Below are 18,578 nucleotides of genomic sequence, written 5' to 3'. Positions count from 1 at the left end.
TCTTCTCCTTAAGAGACAGTATGTAAGTTAGGCATAAAAGACAGTTTGGAATATATATTCACCAACTTCCTATCAACCATGATCCATGCAGCTGCTCCTGCAAACTATGGCCTGGGTGGTGTGTTGAGAATCTCTCAGCACTCTATGCTTTCTCCAGTCTGTTCTCCCTGGGGTCTGAAGATCCCGTTAGGATGTTCTGCTATGTTCTTCCAGGGGTCTTGTTAGTTACCCTTGTTCTAAAGGGTAATAGTGTGGGTAGGGATATGATACTTTCTGATCTTTCATCTTTAAGGTCTCTTACCCTCCTCTGCACCTGTGCCCATGAGTTGCAGAGGTGCTTTCCTCTGCTCAGCTCTCCTTGTTTTCTTGTGATCCTATGGGATGTGGGAGGAGGGTGAGTGTTGAAAATCTTTTGGTTTCAGACTTCCCAATCCTTTTCCAGATATTTCTTCTGTTGCAGCTGAGTTAGGTTTCCAGCAATAGGTATTCCCTCTCCTAGGTTCTCCCCATGTGCCTGGTGTTTAGAGCAAGTCAGAGCACTCCCCTGGTAGATGCATCTGAGTGCTTACTCTTTTGTGTGTATTTGTACAAACTTGGCTTCTTTATGTGAATAAAATTCATATATATATATATATATACATATATATATATAGAATGTTGAGAGCAGTGCAGCATCCTAGTGGGATCTTCAGACCCCCAAGGAGAGCAGACTGAAGAAAGCATAGTGTGCCATAGCTGGAATATATATATACACCATACCTGTATAATATGAATAATCAGTTACTTCTAGTGATGAGATACATTTCCTAACTGCTCGTTTAATGAAGACATAGTATGATATGACTTATAGAAGAAATAGAATCTTAGAAGAATCTAAATATGTAGCAAGTATGAACTGGAGATGTAATTCAGTTAGAAAAGTGCTTGCCTCTAGCATGTATGGGGCTCTGGATCCCTACCACCACATAAACAGGCCATTAGTGATCCAAACCTATAATCCTAGTACCCCTGTTATAAAGGTCATTCTTGGCTATGTTATAAATTCAAGGCTAACCTAGGCTACTTAAGACTGTCATATATTTTCTATATCCCAACAAAAGCAACTGAGGAAACAGCTAATTTTTCATTCACAATTGGAGTTATATTTGTAGAAAGTCATCATTGTAGGAAGTCATAGTAGCAGGAGTTCAAGACAATTATCACATTGCATCCATAGTCAGGAAGCAGATAGGAACAAATTAATGTGCACATGCTTGTGCTCCACTCATTTTCTTTACTCTTTTAGAGTTCAGGATCCCCTGCCTAGGGAATGGTCCCACCCACAGTGGACAGGTTTCAACTAACAGAATCAAGATAGTTCCCAACAGACATACCCACAAGCCAACCTGATTTGGAAATTCCTCCCTGAGACACTCTTCACAGAATTATTGTGTCAACAACTCAAATTAGCCATCACAGAGACCCTTTTTCCCACCTCCAAAATTTTGTTTGTTTTAGTTTTTAAAAAATCGTTTGAATATGTTGCAATATGTTGAATTAGCAAACTAGTCTATGGAGACACAGTCAATCTATTCATTCGTTTGTATTGTTGTCTTTTTATTGTTTTGGTTTTCTTGTTCTTTATTTTGTTTCTTTAATGCTTAATTTCCCACAAATTAGAAAGCTACAAAATTCTGCCCCACACACTCTATGATTTATAATTACAGTGAGAAATTTACTCCCAGTCTTCTCATTAGAATATGAGTAGTAAATCAAAGCTCTTATAGAGTAAAGCCATGATATAAGCTAGCAGTGATCTAAAGATTTTGTGCACAAATCTGTATGCAGCAAGCAGTAAGATGAATTTGCAAAAATAGAAGTGTATAGTGCCTGCCAAATTACAAGCTCAATGTGGCTGTACCCATTTTTATTAGCACTCTCTCCTTGTATACCCCCCTTTCCTGTTGCCTGGAAACCTCTAGGTATTCTTGCTATGTTCCTCAGTAAACTTGATCATCAAAATGACCCTATCTTACCAGTGTTTTTCTTTGCAGTAATTCACAACCACAGTTGTGACTACAGGTGATCAGTATTATTTTTCTTGCTCACTGGAATTTGGTTTGGCTTACGTGAGTGGCTTACTTACAGCCTAGGTCCATTTTTCTATTTCTTTATTACAGTTCTGCCTCAATTGTTTTTTCAGAAGTTGTTTCTTCTCTTGTCTTCTATGAGACCATTCCACTCTTCCTCTGTGTCCACCATAGAAATTGCTAGCTATGGGACCTGTATCTATGCTGTTATTCCCCTGTCATGACTGTGGACTCTCTAATCTGCATGTGTATTGATATTGCAAAAAGAGAGGGATCATAGCAGTCAGGTTAGCATGACCAATTGCCCTGGTATGCCAGGATCTAAAGAGAGTCCTGAGACTTCAGTGTTCAGATTAGGGAGCCCTGAGAAAACTATAACAACTAAACACCTCCAAGGTTATTATTTATTGAATAAATGCTTTCTTGCTTCCAAGACTACTTTTCTAGCCAGATTCCTTGTCTTACCTACACATCCACATTCCTAGCTGCTTCCTGGGTACATTTGAATACACAGACTTCTGATATATCCCCACTATCTCTCAAAAACTTTTATATCCATTATCTTTCTCTGGGCTTTGGGGGTTCATTCATCCTTACAAATTCTGCAGTTCTCAATGGCTAAGGTTAGGGTTGTGATCTGTACTGTAGCACTATGAACATTGCCTTGGCTCTACCCCACATGGTTCTCTTGGCCAGTTCTTCCACTGTGTTGCCACTGCCCTTGTCCTGATTCTCTCAAGAGTAAGGACTGACTGTTTTCAGCACTTTCCAATTAATGAAGCTCCCTTTCAGACAAAAGCACCCTTCAACAAGCAAGACATAGCAAAATTATTACTGATAAAAATTGTTCAGCAGTGGGCTGCAGTGTGTAAATTTAATAACCATAATTAACTGATAAGTGTCAACTTCAAGAAAGAGGGCTATGCTGTGATTCTGAGAAAGCTAAGAATTGTTAGTTGTAAAGAACCTTTTGTGGAGCACTATTTTAATTATTCTGCTCTGTCAAATGTGTTGGCAAATCATTTAGTCTTGTCTTCACTCCTATCATGCTGTACTATCAAATGTGTCATCTCACTTTGACACTCTCCAGTTCATTTTGTGCTTTATGCCTGCTTCGCTCATAGGACATGTGAGTTCTTTGTATCTATCTTATTTCAGGTAACTGCATTTGATACATGAAGTTAAAAAAATGTGAGAAGTGAATTTTTTGCTATGGATAGTGACAGCCAATATCTAATCATTATAACTACCAAGAGCACATACCTTACCAGTTACATGGATGACTGGATACTTCGAAGTGAAAACTATGTAAAGCGTGTACTAAGTCTATCTAGTACCATCCGTTCTCAACACAGTTAATCTTTGTTACCAGCCTGAAGAATTTAGAAGCAAATCCTCTTGGCATGTCCATAAGAGTTTGCAAAGAGGTTTTACTAAGGATCCAAGGCCCAACCTGTATGTGGCGACACCATCCCAGGGACTGGGCTTCTAAACCAATTGGAAAAGGGGATGGAAGAAAATGAGCTGAATACCAGTGTTCAAGTCTTTCTACTTCCTGACTAAACATACTGTGAGCAAATGCCCCATGCTCCTGGATTCATAGTCAGAGCCATCCTCACTGACACATCCTGCCTGCCATGTGGATTATACTCCCAAACCATAAGCTCAAATAAACCCTTCTTTCCTTAAATGGTTTTTGAAAGGTATTTTGCTATACTAAATAAATAAGACATTTCTACATGTGAAATTTATATCTCCAGGGAACTTGGAGGGATGGCTCAGTCATTAAAGATTTGTACTGCCCTTGCAAAAAACCCACATTTGGATCCCTGAACCCATGTCAGGAACTCACAATGGCTCCTGGAAATCTGACATCTCTGGCCTCTGCTGACACCTGTACTCACAACACATAACCCCATACAGATATCTATACATATACATAATTAATAACAAATCTACAAAATGAGTATATTTTTAATAATAGATCTATGGGCAACTTTCAAGATATTTTCCTTACATTGATCAGTGCCTGTGGTAGTTTGAATCCTAATGACGTTGGTCAGCTCATGTGTGGGAATACTTGGTCCCTAGCTGGTGGAACTTTTCAGGAAGGATTAGGAGATAATGTCTTGTTGGAAGAGGTATGTCACTAGGGGTGGACTTTGAGGTTTCAAAAGCCAACACCATTTGCAGTCAGCTTTCTCTAACTAGTGGTTGTGTCTAAAGATGTAAGCTCTCAGCTTCTGCTTCAGCACTGTGCCTGCCTAGCTGTTGCCATGCTCCCTACCATGATGGTCGTGACTCTAAGCCTCCTGATGTGTAAGCCTCAAATTAAATGTGTTCTCTTATAAGTTGCCTTAATCATGATGTTTTAGCATGGCAATAGAAAAATAATAGGGACTGTGATAACAATTTAACCTTTTAATTAGGTTCCATCTAGATTGTCTTTAATGTGGACATGATTTAGTTTGTAAGTAATTTTAGTCAATTGTTATTTCTTCCCAACTCATTACCACTTTCGCACAAACCTGTACTAGTCACAATTCTCCAGAGAAACAGAATAAAGTTGTGTGTGTGTGTGTGTGTGTGTGTGTGTGTGTGTGTGTGTGTGTGTGTTCTGTTCATCCACATTTAGGCATGCTCTCCCTTCTCAGAATGGAGTTGTTAAATTTAAAGTCCCCTATGCAAGTACTGACTACCATGTCTTCCTAGAGAACTGGCCTGGGGCAGACATGTTCTGTAAACCCTGGGGATCCTTTTCAGCAGTCTACATAGATTGCAGGATCTACACTAGTGCAGATTGCACTAATGAGACTACCTGAACAGAAAGTCATACTTAAAGTGGGAATATTACTCCTAATAAGGAAAAGAGAAGCTTATGGAGGAGATGGTTTGTCTTACCAATGAATTGAGTCTGGAAATAGCATTTATAGAATATGTGTTTCTGCTAGCACTGAGGTGGGGATAGGCTAGAGACCTCTCTTCTCTGTTCCTGCTGCTCCCATGACTGATGGCTCAGATACTGCAGCCCAGGGAACACCTGCTCCCTCCCTATAAAGAATGACACCCTTAACCCCATAATGAGTCCCTTTACAGACACGCAGTTCATCAAACCCTTCAAGGATACTTCAGTCATCCTACTGCCTGCTACAGTAAAATACTGTATACCCTCACACCAGGCCCAACCCCGAAAGTGCACAAGCCAGGACAGAGCTAACTTACATACAGACCCGGGGGAGGGGAGATCAATATTTGCCCAACGGAACAGAAAAATCAATGGAGAGGAAAGAAAATGTTATCTCTAAGCCTTTGAAAGCCATGGGTTAGATGTTTCTGTACCAGCAGGGAAGAGAGGAAGGAAAGCAGAGCCTTTGTGCATTGGAGTTCACAGTTAGGAAGAGCACAATATCTGGGAAGTATTTCTTTCTTTGTTTTCATACCTATAAGGATATTCACATAGCATAAAATGAGCCAGTTCAGCGTGCTGGCGAGATGGCTCAGCAGTTAACAGCACTTGCTGCTCTTCTAGAGGCTCAAAGTTCAGTACCCTACACTCACATGGTTACTCATAGCCACCTATAGTTTCACTTAAAGGGGATCCAAAGCCCCTTCTGGCCTCCACTAGAACCAGGAACATGTGTAATGCATATCCATTGTTCAAGTAATAAGATAAAAATATTTTTTTTGTTTTTTTTTTGTTTTTTTTATTAACTTGAGTATTTCTTATATACATTTCAAGTGTTATTCCCTTTCCCGGTATCCGGGCAAACATCCCCCTCCCCCCTCCCCTTCCTTATGGGTGTTCCCCTCCCAACCCTCCCCCCATTGCCGCCCTCCCCCCACCAGTCTAGTTCACTGGGGGTTCATTCTTGGCAGGACCCAGGGCTTCCCCTTCCACTGGTGCTCTTACTAGGATATGCATTGCTACCTATGAGGTCAGAGTCCAGGGTCAGTCCATGTATAGTCTTTGGGTAGGGGCTTAGTCCCTGAAAGCTCTGGTTGCTTGGCATTGTTGTACATATGGAGTCTCGAGCCCCTTCAAGCTCTTCCAGTTCTTTCTCTGATTCCTTCAACGGGGGTCCTATTCTCAGTTCAGTGGTTTGCTGCTGGCATTCGCCTCTGTATTTGCTGTATTCTGGCTGTGTCTCTCAGGAGCGATCTACATCCGGCTCCTGCCGGTCTGCACTTCTTTGCTTCATCCATCTTGTCTAATTGGGTGGCTATATATGTATGGGCCACATGTGGGGCAGACTCTGAATGGGTGTTCCTTCAGTCTCTGTTTTAATCTTTGCCTCTCTCTTCCCTGCCAAGGGTATTCTTGTTCCCCTTTTAAAGAAGGAGTGAAGCATTCACATTTTGATCATCCGTCTTGAGTTTCATTTGCTCTAGGCATCTAGGGTAATTCAAGCATTTGGGCTAATAGCCACTTATCAATGAGTGATATGTATGACTTTCTGTGATTGGGTTAGCTCACTCAGGATGATGTTTTCCAGTTCCAACCATTTGCCTACGAATTTCATAAAGTCGTTGTTTTTGATAGCTGAGTAATATTCCATTGTGTAGATGTACCACATTTTCTGTATCCATTCCTCTGTTGAAGGGCATCTGGGTTCTTTCCAGCTTCTGGCTATTATAAATAAGGCTGCAATGAACATAGTGGAGCATGTGTCTTTTTTATATGTTGGGGCATCTTTTGGGTATATGCCCAAGAGAGGTATAGCTGGATCCTCAGGCAGTTCAATGTCCAATTTTCTGAGGATTCTCCAAACTGATTTCCAGAATGGTTGTACCAGTTTGCAATCCCACCAACAATGGAGGAGTGTTCCTCTTCCTCCACATCCTCGCCAGCATCTGTTGTCCCCTGAGTTTTTGATCTTAGCCATTCTCACTGGTGTGAGGTGAAATCTCAGGGTTGTTTTGATTTGCATTTCCCTTATGACTAAAGATGTTGAACATTTCTTTAGGTTTTTCTCAGCCATTCGGCATTCCTCAGCTGTGAATTCTTTGTTTAGCTCTGAACCCCATTTTTAATAGGGTTATTTGTTTCCCTGCGGTCTAACTTCTTGAGTTCTTTGTATATTTTGGATATAAGGCCTCTATCTGTTGTAGGATTGGTAAAGATCTTTTCCCAATCTGTTGGTTGCCGTTTTGTCCTAACCACCGTGTCCTTTGCCTTACAGAAGCTTTGTAGTTTTATGAGATCCCATTTGTCGATTCTTGATCTTAGAGCGTAAGCCATTGGTGTTTTGTTTAGGAAATTTTTTCCAGTGCCCATGTGTTCCAGATGCTTCCCTAGTTTTTCTTCTATTAGTTTGAGTGTGTCTGGTTTGATGTGGAGGTCCTTGATCCACTTGGACTTAAGCTTTGTACAGGGTGATAAGCATGGATCGATCTGCATTCTTCTACATGTTGACCTCCAGTTGAACCAGCACCATTTGCTGAAAATGCTATCTTTTTGCCATTTGATGGTTTTGGATCCTTTGTCAAAAATCAAGTGACCATAGGCGTGTGGGTTCATTTCTGGGTCTTCAATTCTATTCCATTGGTCTATCTGTCTGTCTCTGTACCAATACCACGCAGTTTTTATCACTATTGCTCTGTAATACTGCTTGAGTTCAGGGATAGTGATTCCCCCTGAAGTCCTTTTATTGTTGAGGATAGCTTTAGCTATCCTGGGTTTTTTGTTATTCCAGATGAATTTGCAAATTGTTCTGTCTAACTCTTTGAAGAATTGGATTGGTATTTTGATGGGGATTGCATTGAATCTGTAGATTGCTTTTGGTAAAATGGCCATTTTTACTATATTAATCCTGCCAATCCATGACATGGGAGATCTTTCCATCTTCTGAGGTCTTCTTCAATTTCCTTCTTCAGTGTCTTGTAGTTCTTATTGTACAGATCTTTTACTTGCTTGGTTAAAGTCACACCGAGGTACTTTATATTATTTGGGTCTATTATGAAGGGTGTCGTTTCCCTAATTTCTTTCTCGGCTTGTTTCTCTTTTGTGTAGAGGAAGGCTACTGATTTATTTGAGTTAATTTTATACCCAGCCACTTTGCTGAAGTTGTTTATCAGCTTTAGTAGTTCTCTGGTGGAACTTTTGGGATCACTTAAATACACTATCATATCATCTGCAAACAGTGATATTTTGACTTCTTCTTTTCCGATCTGTATCCCCTTGACCTCCTTTTGTTGTCTGATTGCTCTGGCTAGAACTTCAAGAACTATATTGAATAAGTAGGGAGAGAGTGGGCAGCCTTGTCTAGTCCCTGATTTTAGTGGGATTGCTTCGAGTTTCTCTCCATTTAGTTTAATGTTAGCAACTGGTTTGCTGTATATGGCTTTTACTATGTTCAGGTATAGGCCTTGAATTCCTATTCTCTCCAGGACTTTTATCATGAAGGGGTGTTGAATTTTGTCAAATGCTTTCTCAGCGTCTAATGAAATGATCATGTGGTTTTGTTCTTTCAGTTTGTTTATATAATGGATCACGTTGATGGTTTTCCGTATATTAAACCATCCCTGCATGCCTGGGATGAAGCCTACTTGGTCATGGTGGATGATTGTTTTGATGTGCTCTTGGATTCGGTTTGCCAGAATTTTGTTGAGTATTTTTGCATCGACATTCATAAGGGAAATTGGTCTGAAGTTCTCTTTCTTTCTTGTGTCTTTGTGTGGTTTAGGTATAAGAGTAATTGTGGCTTCGTAGAAGGTATTCGGTAGTGATCCATCTGTCTCAATTTTGTGGAATAGTTTGGATAATATTGGTATGAGGTCTTCTATAAAGGTTTGGTAGAATTCTGCACTAAACCCGTCTGGACCTGGGCTCTTTTTGGTTGGGAGACCTTTAATGACTGCTTCTATTTCCTTAGGAGTTATGGGGTTGTTTAACTGGTTTATCTGTTCCTGATTTAACTTCGGTACCTGGTATCTGTCTAGGAAATTGTCCATTTCCTGAAGATTTTCAAGTTTTGTTGAATATAGGTTTTTATAGTAAGATCTGATGATTTTTTGAATTTCCTCTGAATCTGTTGTTATGTCTCCCTTTTCATTTCTGATTTTGTTAATTTGGACGCACTCTCTGTGTCCTCTCGTTAGTCTGGCTAAGGGTTTATCTATCTTGTTGATTTTCTCAAAGAACCAACTTTTGGTTCTGTTGATTCTTTCTATGGTCCTTTTTGTTTCTACTTGGTTGATTTCAGCTCTGAGTTTGATTATTTCCTGCCTTCTACTCCTCCTGGGTGTATGTGCTTCTTTTTGTTCTAGAGCTTTTAGGTGTGCTGTCAAGCTGCTGACATATGCTCTTTCCTGTTTCTTTCTGCAGGCACTCAGCGCTATGAGTTTTCCTCTTAGCACAGCTTTCATTGTGTCCCATAAGTTTGGGTATGTTGTACCTTCATTTTCATTAAATTCTAAAAAGTTTTTAATTTCTTTCTTCATTTCTTCCTTGACCAGGTTATCATTGAGTAGAGCATTGTTCAATTTCCAAGTATATGTGGGCATTCTTCCTTGATTGTTATTGAAGACCAGTTTTAGGCCGTGGTGGTCCGATAGCACGCATGGGATTATTTCTATCTTTCTGTACCTGTTGAGGCCCGTTTTTTGACCAATTATATGGTCAATTTTGGAGAAAGTACCATGAGGAGCTGAGAAGAAGGGATATCCTTTTGCTTTAGGATAGAATGTTCTATAAATATCCGTTAAGTCCATTTGGCTCATGACTTCTCTTAGTCTGTCGACATCACTGTTCAATTTCTGTTTCCATGATCTGTCCATTGATGAGAGTGGGGTGTTGAAATCTCCCACTATTATTGTGTGAGGTGCAATGTGTGTTTTGAGCTTTAGTAAGGTTTCTTTTATGTATGTAGGTGCCCTTGTATTTGGGGCATAGATATTTAGGATTGAGAATTCATCTTGGTGGATTTTTCCTTTGATGAATATGAAGTGTCCTTCCTTATCTTTTTTGATGACTTTTAATTGAAAATTGATTTTATTTGATATTAGAATGGCTACTCCAGCTTGCTTCTTCTGACCATTTGCTTGGAAAATTGTTTTCCAGCCTTTCACTCTGAGGTAATGTCTGTCTTTGTCTCTGAGGTGTGTTTCCTGTAGGCAGCAGAATGCAGGGTCCTCGTTGCGTATCCAGTTTGTTAATCTATGTCTTTTTATTGGGGAGTTGAGGCCATTGATGTTGAGAGATATTAAGGAATAGTGATTATTGCTTCCCGTTATATTCATATTTGGATGTGAGGTTATGTTTGTGTGCTTTCATTCTCTTTGTTTTGTTGCCAAGACGATTAGTTTCTTGCTTCTTCTAGGTTATAGCTTGCCTCCTTATGTTGGGCTTTACCGTTTATTATCCTTTGTAGTGCTGGATTTGTAGAAAGATATTGTGTAAATTTGGTTTTGTCATGGAATATCTTGGTTTCTCCATCTATGTTAATTGAGAGTTTTGCAGGATACAGTAACCTGGGCTGGCATTTGTGTTCTCTTAGGGTCTGTATGACATCAGTCCAGGATCTTCTGGCCTTCATAGTTTCTGGCGAGAAGTCTGGTGTGATTCTGATAGGTCTGCCTTTATATGTTACTTGACCTTTTTCCCTTACTGCTTTTAATATTCTTTCTTTATTTTGTGCATTTGGTGTTTTGACTATTATGTGACGGGAGGTGTTTCTTTTCTGGTCCAATCTATTTGGAGTTCTGTAGGCCTCTTGTATGCCTATGGGTATCTCTTTTTTTAGATTAGGGAAGTTTTCTTCTATGATTTTGTTGAAGATATTTACTGGTCCTTTGAGCTGGGAGTCTTCACTCTCTTCTATACCTATTATCCTTAGGTTTGATCTTCTCATTGAGTCCTGGATTTCCTGTATGTTTTGGACCAGTAGCTTTTTCTGCTTTACATTATCTTTGACAGTTGAGTCAATGATTTCTATGGAATCTTCTGCTCCTGAGATTCTCTCTTCCATCTCTTGTATTCTGTTGGTGAAGCTTGTATCTACAGCTCCTTGTCTCTTCTTTTGGTTTTCTATATCCAGGGTTGTTTCCATGTGTTCTTTCTTGATTGCTTCTATTTCCATTTTTAATTCCTTCAACTGTTTGATTGTGTTTTCCTGGAATTCTTTCAGGGATTTTTGCGATTCCTCTCTGTAGGCTTCTACTTGTTTATTAATGTTTTCCTGTGTTTCCCTAAGGGAGTTCTTCACATCTTTCTTGAAGTCCTCCAGCATCATGATCAAATATGATTTTGAAACTAGATCTTGCTTTTCTGGTGTGTTTGGATATTCCATGTTTATTTTGGTGGGAGAATTGGGCTCCGATGATGCCAAGTAGTCTTGGTTTCTGTTGCTTGGGTTCCTGCGCTTGCCTCTTGCCATCAGATTATCTCTAGTGTTACTTTGTTCTGCTATTTCTGACAGTGGCTAGACTGTCCTATAAGCCTGTGTGTCAGGAGTGCTGTAGACCTGTTTTCCTGTTTTCTTTCAGTCAGTTATGGGAACAGAGTGTTCTGCTTTCGGGCGTGTAGTTTTTCCTCTCTACAGGTCTTCAGCTGTTCCTGTGGGCGTGTCTTGAGTTCACCAGGCAGCTTTCTTGCAGCAGAAAAGTTGGTCTTACCTGTGGTCCCGAGGCTCAAGTTCGCTCGTGGGGTGCTGCCCACGGGCTCTCTGCAGCGGCAGCAACCAGGAAGACCTGTGCCGCCCCTTCCGGGAGCTTCAGTGCACCAGGGTTCCAGATGGTCTTTGGCTTTTTCCTCTGGCGTCCGAGATGTATGTGCAGAGAGCAGTCTCTTCTGGTTTCCCAGGCTTGTCTGCCTCTCTGAAGGTTTAGCTCTCCCTCCCACGGGATTTGGGTGCAGAGAACTGTTTATCCGGTCTGTTTCCTTCAGGGTCCGGCGGTGTCTCTGGCAGGGGTCCTGCCGCTCCTGGGCCCTCCCCCACGGGAGCCCAGAGGCCTTATACAGTTTCCTCTTGGGCCAGGGATGTGGGCAGGGGTGAGCAGTGTTGGTGGTCTCTTCCTCTCTGCAGCCTCAGGAGTGCCCACCTGACCAGGCGGTTGGGTCTCTCTCTCACAGGGTCTGCGATAAAAATATTTTTAAAGGAGCCGTTGTAAAGCAGATAATCTAATGGCATCTGATGCACTACAGTGTTGTGTAATCACCATCTCTAACATGTGCCAAAGCATCAAGATGTATTCCTAAAGATTTATTTATTTATTTATTATATAGAAGTACACTGTAGCTGTCTTCAGACACACCAGAAGAGGGTATCAGATCCCATTACAGATGGTCGTGAGCTACCATGTGGTTGCTGGGATTTGAACTCAGGACCTCTGGAAGAGCATCCAGTGGTCTTAACCACTGAGCCATCTCTCCAGCCACCCCCCCCCCCGGCAAGGTATATTGCTTGTGCCAAAACTACACCAACAATACATGCTCAGTTCTTTTTATACTTCTTTTTGTCCTTGACTCTCTAGATTGTATTTGAGCAATCAAATTCTTGCTTCCCACTAGCTTATAAAGTTACCTTCACTGTTTAAGAATGAACCAACATACATTCCACATGTGGTAAGGTTGGAGAGAGACGTGATTATGGAGTTCTATGTGAAGGAAAAAAATGATGTTTATGCTCTCGTGTATATGGACAGACTGCTTAAGCAATTCAGTGAAAAATTAAAACTTATTTTGTTCCTATGCATTTTTTTCTGTCACAGGATCCAGGCACATTTATTTATAATAAAAACACAAAATGACACGAAGTCCCTCAATTCCTCAGCAAATGTTTATCTAGACAAAGCAAACTTGGTGTTTGCACCCAGAAGGATGTAGAAAATCTGTTTCTCCTTCAGTGGTGGAAGGAGACAGTGGGCAGACAGGCTGACACTCTGCCATTGTGTCTGCACCCACCTCAAGGTCATTCATGGCTATAGTCAATACTGCTCAATCCAGAAAGGGTCTCACTGGGACTCCATCTTGTCATAGAGAGTTACAAGGCTCGGGATGCAGTGTGGCTTCCTCATCCTGTTCTGACCTATTGATCGATAGTTAGACTTGGCAACTGTGTCAGGTTGACACTTTCTAAACCAACACTCTCCATCCCTGATAAAAACTCATGTTTTGCAAACAACATGTGTGTGTTACATTAGACCTATAAATACAAAGGATCCAAAAAGTCTTCCTCAAAAATGTATCAGCAAATTTCTTTTTTTTTTTTACCATCTCTCAAATAATAAAACTAAGGTAGACTCTTGACTTAGATTCTCAAAAAATAATCAAGTCATGATTTATGAGTGTTCCACCTAAAGGAAAAATCAATGGATGAAAAGGACAAAGGCAGAACAATCCAATAAATAGCTTTAGACCTATCCAGCATTCTATTCCTTCTATAAAGTTCTATGTTACTGCCATGTAGTAGGTGCCCGATATATGCTTATTATTAGAAGTGAATTAGGAAATTTTTCCTTTAGTCATCTTTATAGCATGCATAGCATTACTACATCGATCAAATAACTATATTGTTTGGTGCCAGGTGCTCTGCTCAAAGAAACAATTATTTTTAAATAGATTTCGATTTTTGTAATGATCCATTCTGTTCCTAGTTCTTCTGCTTCAGTGCCTGCCAAACATCGTTCATGAGACCATTAATATCCACAGTGCACACAAGCACAGCTCCTTGAAACTGAGATTCACTTGAAACCTCACTTTAAAATGCAAGTTGTAGACAGGCTATCTAGAGAAACCTGCACCTACTCCAGGGTGTATGCTGCCATTCTCCCCTTAAAAATTTCTCTCTCTCTCTCTCTCTCTCTCTCTCTCTCTCTCTCTCTCTCTCTCTCTCTCTCTCTGTGTCTGTGTGTGTGTGCCTGCGTGTGTGTGTGTGTGTGTCCTACTGCCTGTGCTTAAATTTAAATTTACATTAGTCTCCTCTTAATAAACTCTAGCTTTGCTATAATAATAACAATAATAATATGCAAATTCCTGGACTTTCTCCCATGTTCCCCTGTGATGTTTTAAGTTTCAGTAGGGACTTAGGAATCTACATTTTAAGAAGTATTCTGGATGACAGTATACACTGTGATGGACCACTCTCTAGTCTTGTGGGCAAGTCTTAGAGCTCAGGGAAATTTTTCCTGTCCATTTGATTTGCACCATGTGGTTATTATTGCTTTGCCTTCATAGAACACTATGATTTGGGGGGGTTGTTTTGGGGATTTGGGAGGTTTTTTGTTTATTTTTTGTATTGTTTTGTTTGCTTGGATTCCTGTGGAGCTTTTTGCCAATTTAATAGGGGCTGGTTTTCAGTGTACATACCTGAATCATTTCAGTGGGGCTAGTACTAGTGCTGTGCCCAGCCACACCGCCTTGTGTCCTCCCTGGCTGTGGGGATCCAGGGCTGAAGGTCACACCATCATTCTGAGTAGTGCAACTCCTGTGTTGGAGGGTTTGCATGTTTAGAATTTTTTAAGGTTCAGCATTTTTCGTAGCCAGAAACAAATCTCAGAATAAAACAGCTCTTGTTTTGCTATATAAACCTCAAAGAATTTGCTATAAACCTTTTGAACTTGTCATGTCTGACAGAATATGTAAACTAATTTCTCAGTATATTGAGTAACTTCTTATAATTATAGCTGGTTTAATTTTACTTATGAAATCCAATATGCACTGCGGTGATTAGAAAGAACGGACTTAACAATGTGTCTTACTGTTTACTGACATTCGCTGGGTGTCAGCGTGCTGTAGGTGTAAACTGTCTGGCTGACACACAGGGGCTCCTAGGTGAGAAGTACGGGAACATTCGAATACCGGGGCAAGTTGAAGCTTCAGAGTTTGAAATGATTCTGGATGCTGCTGTAGAGGCAAAACTGGAGACCAAGTTACTGGAAGATTGGTACTGTCGGGACGAGAACTCGGTGCCAGCAGCCTATTACCTCAGACCCAGACTAGAGGTGCCAAGAACCAACAAGAACTCAGTAAGTTTGTCTTCTCTGCCTTTCGCTCTAAGGTGATTTTCCTTCTGTCTGGAGTAGACTGTAAATTACACTATGAGAGTGATCAGTTGCAAACGCTCTCAGGGGATCCGAAGACATTATGATTTCATTAGCTCTGGTTGGCATATGCCGATCAGATTATATGCCTGTAATGTATAAATTCACATATCCTATTAATTCTCAAAATCATTCCACCATTATTTTACCAATGTATTTTCTACTACCTCCTGTCCTGGTTAGTTCTTATTGTCAACCTGGCTTAACCCAATGACACTTGAAAGAAGGAAACTCAATGAAATAAAGGCCTCCATCAGATTGTCCTTTGTGCATGTCTGTGCAGCATTGTTTTAATTGATGCTGGAGGCCCCAGCACACTGTGTGCAGTACCATCCAAGGCAAGTGATCCCTGGACATATAAGAAAGCAAGCTGAGCATAAGCCAGGGAACAAGTCAATGAGCAGCATTCCTCAGTTCCTGCTTGAGATTCATCTTAACTTCCCTCGATAACAGTTTGTAACCTGGACCTATAAACCAATCCAGCCCTTTCCTCTCCTAAGTTGCTTTGGTCATGGTGATTATAACAGCAACAGGAAGCAAACTGAAGCCATTTACATTTCCCTGTTGGTTCCTCAATCAAGTTTCCACTAGACAGTCTAGGTCTGTCTCCGTATCTCCATTCTTCCCCAGGGTATCAATTTGCTCTCCTCTTCCATAAAAGTACTTCAGGTCTTTACTCCAGTTCACTGATGTTTTCTTCAGCAGTTTCTACTCTGTTGATTTCCAAATCCAACAGTTAGGTTTTATTTTATGAAAGTTTTGTTTGTGTGTGTTGTTTGTGCATTGTTTTATGTATCCTTTGAAAAACCATGCTTCACTATTTTTATGGACTCTTTGTTGTACATTTTAGTACACTTTTGATAGTTCTCCTTGAACACTCAACAGTTTGTGTACTTGTACTTTGTGTAGAATCATAGGGTAAATTGGTTTAGGTTTCTCCTGACCTTAGTATATCTATTATATGTCTTTCAAAACTTAGTGAAGGGAAAAGAAGGGCAGACGGTTCTGGTTGATCATTTAACTGTTTAGATGGGTTTTTTAAAAACTGATATCCATCTGTCTTTCCTATAGAGCATCCTTGGTGTATCTGGTACCCAGACAGCTTCAAGAAGAAAATGATGATAGATGAGTCACGGTCTTCATTCTTACGTTTGTCTTTCTGATATCCTCTTCGTGCTGATGAAATCATGTCAAAGTCATTGATTTCCTTACATACACACTACCATTACTTAACATATCTGTAACAATAATGTTCTTTTGGATAGGGCTGTTAGAGTAAACCCAAAGCATATAAGAGTAAATTTAGACAGGATAGAGGGTGAAACCACAAAGCTATTTCATACAGTGGTCTGGGGACACTTGTTTCTATGTGACTATTTTATTGTTTGTTTTCTTTATCTCCACTTATTTCTATGACCCTCCAGGGAGATGTAAATCATTCTCCAAATGTTCAAAGTTATGTATAAATCATTCATAATCAATGTTAAATAAATAAAGGCATGAATAAGACTTTATACATGTTCCAAGACTATATAAATATTTCCTTCCTGTTAAACAATTTTGCCACTTTCTTTCTTAAATGATTATGATAAAAAAATGAAGCAAAATCCAAAGATATATGGTGACACAGAAATGCCTCCTCTTTAGCTTCCCTCTCACTTTTTCAGAGGACACTATAAAGATTATATTGTCATGATATTTAAGATCAAAATGCAAGAGGGAACTCTATGGTAAATAGCCTGGCTGCTTTCTAAGGAAAGAATTTCCTTTAACTCACAGTTTGGGACTTTGAAAATCCAAGGCGGACACCTCCATCTCCTCAGGCCCTAATAAGAGTCTTCTTGACCATATTATGACAGTAGGGGGGTTGGGGATTTAGCTCAGGAAGCACAAGGCCCTGGGTTCGATCCCCAGCTCCGAAAAAAAGAACCAAAAAAAAAAAGAAAGAAAAAGAAAATGACAGTAGGAACTCATGCAGAAGAAATCTCATGGTGAGACAATAAACCAGAGAGCTTCAAAGACTGGGGTGATCCTTTTCATAAGAACCTAGTCCCTCAAGAACTACCTAAGGCCCAATAAAAATGACATTAATATCTTCCAAGGATGGCATTTTGGGGACCACCTTCTATTACATCTCATGTCCCAACATTGCCAAGAGAAATGGGAATCAAAGTCCTGGCAGATAAATAACCAATAGCAACTGTAGCCAAGCCCAGGAAACAAACCTGCATCATGCCTTGATGTAACCAGGGTAAATTCACCTGTAATCTGGGGATGATTTCTTACTCCTGGACTATTGGAGAAAAAAGGATGAAGTGTGGCACTGGAGACACCGACTTTCATAGCATTGGCATATACCAATCTTGCTCTTAAATACCGATTTGTCCTTCATGATTTTTGAGATTAACTCCCCACTTTCACCTTTTCCTAGACACAGCCTTCTGCCACGGGTGAACATGAGAGGCCATGGCAAGAAATATCGGATGAAATCAAAACAATATTTAAAGCTGCTACCAAACTGCTGCATGAACAGGGGAAAATGAAGCTCAGCCAGGCTAAGAGGTACCTGTTCTCAGGTAATTTCCGTGTGTTTTCAGAACATTCAGAAATGGATAAAAACTAGAAGCATGCATGGCTTCCCTCCTGGGAGTCTTTAAATTTAATCCCATTTGGTACCGTGCACATTTGAATTGATAAATGCTTCTACATCCCAGAAAGGCAAGTGTCAACTAATGGGAAATCCTTTCCTTAATCTAGCAAATGTGATTTTAGAAGAAGTTAGTAGAGGTGGCTGGATATACTAGTCAAGGCTCCGCCATTCTGTCTCAGTGGAGCACATCAGTCCCTCTTTGTCTCCTAGCAAATGTGTGGGGACCTATCCTGGTCAACTCTGAGGCAAACTCAGGGAAGATAGTAATGGATATGGGAGGTTTCTGTTCTCCTGGAAACTGATTTCATGGAGGCAGAGACATGATTACCAAGAAATAAATAAGCAAGATCATTTCAGAAATTAAATAATTTGTAACTTGAATAAAACATATTTATAAAAAAAAAGTAGTGGCTGAGGAGGGAGGCTGGGGATCTTGTATAGACAGGTGATTTTTTTAAATGGAAGATGGAAAGAATCAGAGTTAGCAGTACCTTTACTCTCTAAGGCGGAGATTGCAGGCAGTGGGACCAACTGGTTAGATTCCCTCAGAGGGACTAGACAGGGTGTCAAATATAACCACATCTCTCAGCCAAGGAAATGGGGGTTTATTCTGGAGCCAAACACAAATTGCCATAGCCTGGGAGCACAGGTTCTGGCTACTTCAAATGTATAACATGGTCGCAGTTTCCTGAAGCTTTTATAGTTACAAAAGAAAGCAATAGATCGAGGCATTTTCAAATACATTGATAGGAACATCAAGTAGGTGGGTTACAGCACAGCTGGGAATTCCCTGCTATAGGCATTAAATGTTGCCTGACAAC

General features: G+C 40.4%; 1 protein-coding gene across 1 annotated transcript in view; it reads left to right on the top strand.

Annotated features, from left to right (window-relative positions):
* The window catches only part of Nwd2 (NACHT and WD repeat domain containing 2), a 191,134-nt gene that overhangs the window by 160,059 nt on the left and 12,497 nt on the right, over nt 1-18,578 (top strand). Inside the window, 2 exon segments of the mRNA NM_001432794.1 lie at nt 14,829-15,032; nt 17,539-17,683. Coding sequence (NP_001419723.1) covers nt 14,829-15,032; nt 17,539-17,683 — 349 coding nt within the window.

Source organism: Rattus norvegicus, chromosome 14 (assembly GCF_021556685.1).
Source record: "Rattus norvegicus strain SHRSP/BbbUtx chromosome 14, alternate assembly SHRSP_T2T, whole genome shotgun sequence".
Classification (NCBI taxonomy): Eukaryota; Metazoa; Chordata; class Mammalia; order Rodentia; family Muridae; genus Rattus; species Rattus norvegicus.
Note: the sequence above shows the minus strand (reverse complement) of the source record. Positions and strands in the feature narration are given on the sequence as shown.